The sequence below is a fragment of the Procambarus clarkii genome, chromosome 10 (genome assembly GCF_040958095.1).
Source record: "Procambarus clarkii isolate CNS0578487 chromosome 10, FALCON_Pclarkii_2.0, whole genome shotgun sequence".
Classification (NCBI taxonomy): Eukaryota; Metazoa; Arthropoda; class Malacostraca; order Decapoda; family Cambaridae; genus Procambarus; species Procambarus clarkii.
Window position 1 is genome coordinate 18340150 of NC_091159.1, and position 9915 is coordinate 18350064.

Consider the following 9915-nt stretch of genomic DNA (forward strand, 5'->3'; position numbering starts at 1 on the left):
GCTTGGACCAGTGTGAGTGTGTTGATGATGCTTGGTCTAGTGTGAGTGTGTTGATGTTGCTTGGTCTAGTGTGAGTGTGTTGATGATGCTTGGACCAGTGTGAGTGTGTTGATGTTGCTTGGACCAGTGTGAGTGTGTTGATGTTGCTTGGACCAGTGTGAGTGTGTTGATGATGCTTGGTCTAGTGTGAGTGTGTTGATGATGCTTGGTCCAGTGTGAGTGTGTTGATGTTGCTTGGTCTAGTGTGAGTGTGTTGATGATGCTTGGACCAGTGTGAGTGTGTTGATGATGCTTGGTCTAGTGTGAGTGTGTTGATGATGCTTGGACCAGTGTGAGTGTGTTGATGTTGCTTGGACCAGTGTGAGTGTGTTGATGTTGCTTGGACCAGTGTGAGTGTGTTGATGATGCTTGGTCTAGTGTGAGTGTGTTGATGATGCTTGGTCCAGTGTGAGTGTGTTGATGTTGCTTGGTCTAGTGTGAGTGTGTTGATGATGCTTGGACCAGTGTGAGTGTGTTGATGATGCTTGGTCTAGTGTGAGTGTGTTGATGATGCTTGGACCAGTGTGAGTGTGTTGATGTTGCTTGGTCTAGTGTGAGTGTGTTGATGATGCTTGGACCAGTGTGAGTGTGTTGATGTTGCTTGGTCTAGTGTGAGTGTGTTGATGATGCTTGGTCCAGTGTGAGTGTGTTGATGATGCTTGGTCTAGTGTGAGTGTGTTGATGATGCTTGGACCAGTGTGAGTGTGTTGATGTTGCTTGGACCAGTGTGAGTGTGTTGATGATGCTTGGTCCAGTGTGAGTGTGTTGATGATGCTTGGTCTAGTGTGAGTGTGTTGATGATGCTTGGACCAGTGTGAGTGTGTTGATGATGCTTGGACCAGTGTGAGTGTGTCCGGAGTAAGTGTGACTGTCACCTCCAGCAGTATTCCCTCACTGCTCATGAGAGAATAATAACATTTATATATACAGTAAAAAAAAATGGTTGAAAATGTTAATTTTCGATTAACTCGTCGTGAGGTCGACCAGCCTAAGAAGATCTTTGACCTGTGATGTCTGGCTATTTCTAGGCTGGCTCTCCAGATAATATAGATAATGTAGTATCTACAGATACTATAGTGTTGCCTGTATCTTAAACTGGGCACATCTAAGGTGAAACAAAGGTTAAACTAACCAGCTTTGTGTTTTCCTCATCTGTTCTGTGGGTTCCTCAGTTACTGCCTCAGACATGTGTATATGTGAATGATAGAGAGGTTTCTGATCTTTATCTTACCCCTCACGTATATGACATAATGTGGCGATCTTAGCAGTTCTGTTCCTTCATCCTTCATACACACACACTCCTGTAGTGTAGCCTGGTGCTCAGACTCCTGCCTTTATCTCAACAATGTTTAGAAACGGAGACACCACGGTTCAAGGGATCTGTTGTGGCTGGTGAATGTTACGAACCTCACACTCCACCCTCTCAAGGGGGGTCTTTCACCCCGTCCTCCTAAGGTTTCTTAACGTCAAGAAATTGTCGTAATAAAGTGCCCTTTCCTAACCTACCAGAGGAACAGAAAACGGGACAGTATGTCAATTTCGCGAGCCACTGCCATTTTCTAGTATGACAATTTGTGGCCTTAGGTAGAGCATACGTCAAAATGCGACGTGCTAGTACGATGACAGGTGTTGCGTAGCGTCCACAGTGTTGTCACGTGTTGTGTTGCACCAGTGTTTATTGACATATATGTTGGTCTTTGATGTTTCTTGAAGGTTTTGATCTTTTAAACCTCTCCGCTCTCTTACCTTTCCTTCTATATCTCTCCTCCGCTCCCTCTCTACTTCCCTCTCCTCCTTCCAAGCCATATTCCTTCCTCTCCTCTTACCCACTACCTCTACTCTCCCTGTCTCCTCTCACCCTCCCTAACGCTTCACCTCTCCTCCCATTGCCAGCAAGACTAGGGAAGGAGGGGACCCTCACCTCTCACTGTACACACACTGAGAGGTGAGTACAGGGTGGTGGAGGGGCCTTAACACCCTGTGTTAAATGGCACACCAGACTTTGATGGGACCCCGTGTGCGTGTACCAACACGACCCCACACACCACCGTCACGAGGGACAATACGGAAGTTGAAGGTAAACTGAAGTAACCTCGAGCTGGGCAGAGACGATGGCGTCCACTTGGACCCTTGACAGCGGAAGCTGGCACAACTTTCCCTCCAGGGAGAGCTGAGCATGATGGGTAACTGGACTGGCGGAGTCTTCCCTGGAGACGGAGAGAGACGAGAGAGACTGAGAGAGACGAGAGAGAGACGAGAGAGAGAGAGAGAGAGAGAGAGAGAGAGAGAGAGAGAGAGAGAGAGAGAGAGAGAGAGAGAGAGAGAGAGAGAGAGAGAGAGAGAGAGAGAGAGAGTGTATGAGAATTACTAACACAGACAATTCATGGGGACGTGACCTCTCAGATACCAGGAGGCATTTCAAAATAAACTGTCTATACTACCTTAAACCCTCTGCTGCACTTAGCACGGGAGTGGGAAGCACAGTGGCTCCTTACACCAGCACCACCACACCGGCCACCTCCACCTATCACTCCCTTCTCAACCACCCCCTCCAGAAAACAGAAACCCACATTCACGACCAGAGACCTAAAGAGCCGAAGTACTGAGCATAGCAACAAGAATCCTTCGAAGCCAACCCATCAAGAGACCCCATAAGGGAGAAGATAAACCAGCTTGACTCCCAGTGATCTTCACCAGGGAAGGGGTCACACTTGAGACAGGTCCAGCTGACACACGCCATGGAACGAGTGACTACAGTGTACATGTGTTAATCATGTGGCAGGTGGCGCCACGTGGCGCCCGCCCTCACTACCACTCTCCCGTCTTCCTGTGAGGGATGGCGACGGTGAATTGTCACAACTCTATACATTACTCATTACTAAAATATACATGTATATATACATATTACACGCATGACTTTTATACTCAATTCTCATATGCATATCAAAAGGTTGACAAACATTGGGTATTTAGTAGCTCCCCACCCCCACCCCCACCGGGGATAGTGATAGGGGGTAGTCCCAGCAACAGTGAAGCTCGGGGGAGGGGGGGGTCACAGCTGTGAACTAAAGTGGGGGAGACGTCGGACAGCTGTGAACTAGAGCGGGGGAGACGTCGGACAGCTGTGAACTACAACAGGAGACGTCGGACAGCTGTGAACTACAACAGGAGACGTCGGACAGCTGTGAACAAGAGCAGGAGACGTCGGACAGCTGTGAACTACAACAGGAGACGTCGGACAGCTGTGAACTACAACAGGAGACGTCGGACAGCTGTGAACTACAACAGGAGACGTCGGACAGCTGTGAACTACAACAGGAGACGTCGGACAGCTGTGAACTACAACAGGAGACGTCGGACAGCTGTGAACAAGAGCAGGAGACGTCGGACAGCTGTGAACTACAACAGGAGACGTCGGACAGCTGTGAACAAGAGCAGGAGACGTCGGACAGCTGTGAACTACAACAGGAGACGTCGGACAGCTGTGAACTACAACAGGAGACGTCGGACAGCTGTGAACAAGAGCAGGAGACGTCGGACAGCTGTGAACTAGAGCAGGAGACATAGGAGCCATCTGGGCATAAAAGACAGGCGGTCAATCTGTGCAGCCTGTGGGGTGAGGGCGGCCGGGCTGCCCTGCTCCAGGTTCTGCAACCTTCAGCACTTTGGTGCTCTTGACGAGGGCCTCGCTGGCCGCTGCTGCTCTCATCCCCTCCTGTCTTGCTAGGGTAGTTGGCGTCGCTGATGGTGCGTGGTGTGGTAGGGTGTGGTGGAGTGTGGTGGTGTGTAGTGGTGGTGTGGTGGTGTGTGGTGGTGGTGGTGTGTGGTGGTATGGTGGTGTGTGGTGGTGTGGTGGTGTGTGGTTGTGTGTGGTGGTGTGGTAGTGTACTCACCTATATGTACTCACCTAATTGTGTCTGCAGGATCGAGCATTGACTCTTGGAACCCGCCTTTCGAGCATCGGATGTTTACAGCAATGACTCCTGTCCTATTTCCCTATCAAACCCAGTTTTAAAATTATGAATAGTATTTGCTTCCACAACCTGTTAAGAGCATTCCATCTTTCCACTACTCTCACCATAAAAGAAAATTTCCTAACATCTCTGTGACTCAGAATTTCCAGCTTCCACCCATGTCCCCTCGTTCTGTTACTATTCCGTGAGAACATTTCGTCTCACTCTGTCAATCCCCTTGAGTATTTTATACGTTCCTATCATGTCCCCCCTCTCCCTTCTTTTTACTAGTGTCGTAAGGCAAAGTTCCTTCAGGCGCTCCTCATACTCCATCCCTCGCAACTCTGGGACGAGTCTCGTTGCAAACCTCTGAACCTTTTCCAGTTTCCTTATATGCTTCTTCAGATGGGGACTCCATGATGAGGCGGCATACTCTAAGACTGGCCTCACGTAGGCAGTGTAAAGCTCCCTAAATGCCTCCTTACCTAGGTTTCTGAATGATGTTCTAACTTTTGCCAGTGTAGAGTACGCTGCTGTCGTTATCCTATTTATATGTGCTTCAGGAAATAGATTAGGTGTTACGTCCACACCCAGGTCTCTTTCTCGCGTCGTCACAGGTAGGAAGTTCCCCTTCATTGTGTACTGTCCCTTTGGTCTCCTATCACCTAGTCCCATTTCAATAATTCTACATTTGCTTGTGTTGAACTCCAATAGCCATTTCTCTGACCATCTCTGCAACCTGTTCAAGTCCTCTTGGAGGATCCTGCAATCCTCATCTGTCACAACTCTTCTCGTCAACTTTGCGTCATCCGCGAACATCGACTTGTAGGACTCTACTCCTGTAAACATGTCAAGATGGCGTTAACATATATTAGAAATAGAATTGGTCCCAGCACCGATCCTTGTGATACTTCACTCGTTACTGTTCGCCAGTCCGACTTCTCGCCCCTTACCGTAACTCTTTGGCTCCTTCCTGTTAGGTAGTTCCATACCCATGCTTGGACCTTTCCCCCCCACCTGGCTCTCGAGATTGAACAGCAGTCTCATGTGCGATACTGTATCAAAGGCTTTTTGGCAGCCCAGAAATATGCAGTCTGCCCAACCATCTCTGTCCTGTCTTATCCTCGTTATTTTATCATAGAATTCCAAAACGATTTCCCTTACCAGAACCTATGTTGATGTTTGTTCACAAACCTAACGTTCTCCAGGTGTGCAACCAGTCGTAGCCTAATTATTCTTTCCAGTATTTTACAGGGGATGCTTGTCAGTGATACGGGTCTATAGTTAAGTGCCTCCTCCCTATCACCTTTCTTGAAAATCGGTACGACCTTTGCCTTCTTCCAGCAATTGGGCAATTCTTCCGACATAAGTGACTCATTAAAGATCATTGTCAGAGGCACACTGAGGGCCTGTGCTGCTTCTTTTAGTATCCACGGTGATACTTTGTCTGGTCCAACTGCTTTAGTTGCCTCCAGTGTTGTCAACTGTTTCATTACCTCCTCTGCTGTCACCTCTATATCTGATAGTCTTTCATCTAGGGTAACCCCTTCCAACAATGGGAGCTGCTCAGGCTCGGTAGTGAACACTCCATGGAAACTGGCATTCAGTGCCTCGCAGATTTCCTTGTCACTTTCAGTATTTGCCCCCTCTGTCTTCCTTAGTCTTATCACTTGGTCGTTCACCGACATTTTCCTTCTTATATGACTGTGTAGTAACTTAGGTTGTTTTTTTTCGCTTTGATCGCAATATCGTTCTTATAGTTCCTTTCCGATGATCGTCTTATGTTAATGTAATCGTTCCTAGCTCTGTTGAATCTGATCCTGTTGTCCTCTGTCCTTTGTCTTCTGTACTTCCTCCACTCCTGCCTGCTGGCCATTTTTGCTTCCTGGCACTGTCTATTAAACCATGGGTTATTATATTCCTTCTTATTTTTTCCCTTTACTGTTGGTATAAATCTCTCTTCGCCCTCCTGGCATTTCTGTATGACTAGGTCCATCATATCTTGGACTGTTTTTCCTCTAATTTCTACCTCCCACTGTACTTCTCCCAGATAGTCCTTTATCCTCCTGTAGTCCCCTTTCCTGTAGTCAGCTCTCCTTTCCCAGCCCTCTTGTCCCATGGTCACAAGTTTGAATTCCATCATGTAGTCAAAGACTATGACACAGTGGTCGCTGGCCCCTAGAGGTATTTCATGCTCCAAATTCTCGATGTCTTCTACGTTCTGGGTGAAAATCAGGTCTAATAGGCTCGATGTATCTCCTCCTCTTTCCCTTGTGTCTTCCTTCACATGTTGTGTTAGGAAATTCTTGTCTATAACATCTACTAACTTTGCTCCCCACGTTTCGTCCCCTCCATGGGGATTCCTTGATTCCCAATCTATCTCTCCATGATTCAGGTCCCCCATGACCAGCCGCATCGCTCTCATTCTGTGAGCTAATGTTGCTGCCTTCTGCAGTTCATCTATGCATGTCTTGTTGTTGTCATCATACTCCTGCCTGGGTCTTCTACTGTTTGGTGGGGGATTGTAGATTACCAAGATCACAATCTTCCTCCCATCTGCTGTTAGAGTTCCATGTATGGAGCTTGTGCTCTCATTAGTAACCCGATTTCCCAGGTTTTCAAACTTCCATTTCCGCTTTATTAGGAGTGCCATTTCCCCTCCCTGTCTTTTTGTTCTCTCTTTTCTTACCACCTGGTAGCCCTCTGGAAAGATTGCATCCGAGATCATGTCATTTATTTTAGTTTCTACTATTGCAACTATGTCAGGATCTGCCTCACTTACTCTTTCTTTTATCTCTTCTGTTTTATTAGATACCCCATCAGCATTGTTGTACCAAACCTTAAGATTCTTCATGGAAACTCTGGTACCAGAGTTCTCCCTTTCTCTGGGGGTCTGGGGGGATCTGGGGGTGAATGGAGGGTGAATGGGGGCTGGGAGGATCCGGGGGGTGGATGGGCTCTGGAGGGGTACTTGGGTGGTGGTGTGGTAGTATGTGGTGTGGTGGAGTGTGGTGTTGTGGTGGAGTGTGGTGGAGTGTGGAGGTGTAGAGGAGCTCCCATTTATGTCCTCTCTCAAATTAAAGTGGCTTATATTCTTATGTGTTCTTTTCATATCCATCAATATCATGTATGTAGCGGTCATGTCCCCTTATGTTTCTTCTGTCCCCTAGGGTTGTGAGGTCCATGTTCCGTCGATCTGTCCTCATCGCTCAACCCTCTTATCTCCGGCACTAAACTTATCGAAAAGTTTTGCACCGTTTTCTATTTTAGTTCTATGCTCCGCATGGCTAACTCTGCTAACTTATAAAGTACAACTGGGAGAGATATATTAAGGCAGATAGGGGGGGGGGGGCCCTCACCCGGACACGCCCGCAACACCACACACAACACCTAACACAACACCACACACAACACCTAACACAACACCTAACACAACACCTAACACAACACCTAACACAACACCTAACACAACACCACACACAACACCTAACACAACACCTAACACAACACCTAACACAACACCTAACACAACACCTAACACAACACCACACACAACACCTAACACACAACACCTAACACACAACACCTAACACACAGCACCTAACACAACACCTAAGACAACACCTAACACAACACCACACACAACACCTAAGACAACACCTAACACAACACCACACACAACACCTAAGACAACACCTAAGACAACACCTAACACAACACCACACACAACACCACACACAACACCACACACAACACCTAACACAACACCACACACAACACCACACACAACACCACACACAACACCACACACAACACCTAACACACAACACCTAACACAACACCTAACACACAACACCTAACACAACACCACACACAACACCACACACAACACCACACACAACACCACACACAACACCACACACACCTAACACAACACCACACACAACACCACACACAACACCACACACAACACCTAACACAACACCACACACAACACCACACACAACACCACACACAACACCACACACAACACCACACACAACACCACACACAACACCACACACACCTAACACAACACCACACACAACACCACACACAACACCACACACAACACCTAACACAACACCACACACAACACCTAACACAACACCACACACAACACCACACACAACACCACACACAACACCACACACAACACCACACACAACACCTAACACAACACCACACACAACACCACACACAACACCACACACAACACCACACACAACACCACACACACCTAACACAACACCACACACAACACCACACACAACACCACACACAACACCTAAGACAACACCTAACACAACACCTAACACAACACCACACACAACACCTAACACAACACCACACACAACACCTAACACAACACCACACACAACACCACACACAACACCACACACAACACCTAACACAACACCTAAGACAACACCTAACATAACACCTAAGACAACACCTAAGACAACACCTAACACAACACCACACACAACACCTAACACAACACCTAAGACAACACCTAACACAACACCTAAGACAACACCTAAGACAACACCTAACACAACACCTAACACAACACCTAACACAACACCACACACAACACCTAACACAACACCTAAGACAACACCTAACACAACACCTAAGACAACACCTAAGACAACACCTAACACAACACCTAACACAACACCTAACACAACACCACACACAACACCTAAGACAACACCTAACACAACACCTAAGACAACACCTAACACAACACCACACACAACACCTAACACAACACCACACACAACACCTAAGACAACACCTAACACAACACCTAAGACAACACCTAACACAACACCACACACAACACCTAAGACAACACCTAACACAACACCTAAGACAACACCTAACACAACACCTAAGACAACACCTAACACAACACCACACACAACACCTAACACAACACCTAAGACAACACCTAACACAACACCTAAGACAACACCTAACACAACACCTAACACAACACCTAACACAACACCTAACACAACACCTAACACAACACCTAAGACAACACCTAACACAACACCTAAGACAACACCACACACAACACCTAACATAACACCTAACACAACACCTAACACAACACCTAACACAACGCCTAAGACAACACCACACACAACACCTAACATAACACCTAACACAACACCACACACAACACCTAACACAACACCACACACAACACCTAACACAACACCTAACACAACACCACACACAACACCTAACACAACACCTAACACAACACCTAACACAACACCTAAGACAACACCTAACACAACACCTAACACAACACCTAAGACAACACCTAACACAACACCTAACACAACACCACACACAACACCACACACAACACCTAACACAACACCTAACACAACACCACACACAACACCTAACACAACACCTAACACAACACCACACACAACACCTAACACAACACCACACACAACACCTAACACAACACCTAACACAACACCTAACACAACACCACACACAACACCTAACACAACACCACACACAACACCTAACACAACACCTAACACAACACCACACACAACACCTAACACAACACCTAACACAACACCACACACAACACCTAACACAACACCACACACAACACCTAACACAACACCTAACACAACACCTAACACAACACCACACACAACACCTAACACAACACCTAACACAACACCACACACAACACCTAACACAACACCACACACAACACCTAACACAACACCACACACAACACCTAACACAACACCTAACACAACACCACACACAACACCTAACACAACACCACACACAACACCACACACAACACCTAACACACAACACCTAACACACA

General features: G+C 47.0%; 1 protein-coding gene across 1 annotated transcript in view; it reads left to right on the forward strand.

Moving 5' to 3' along the window:
- The window catches only part of LOC138363191 (P-selectin glycoprotein ligand 1-like), an 11372-nt gene extending 7766 nt beyond the window's left edge, over positions 1 to 3606 (forward strand). Inside the window, exon 2 of the mRNA XM_069322187.1 lies at positions 3192 to 3606. Coding sequence (XP_069178288.1) covers positions 3192 to 3606 — 415 coding nt within the window. The remainder of the gene's footprint in view (positions 1 to 3191) is intronic.
- The last annotated feature ends 6309 nt before the right edge of the window (positions 3607 to 9915 follow it).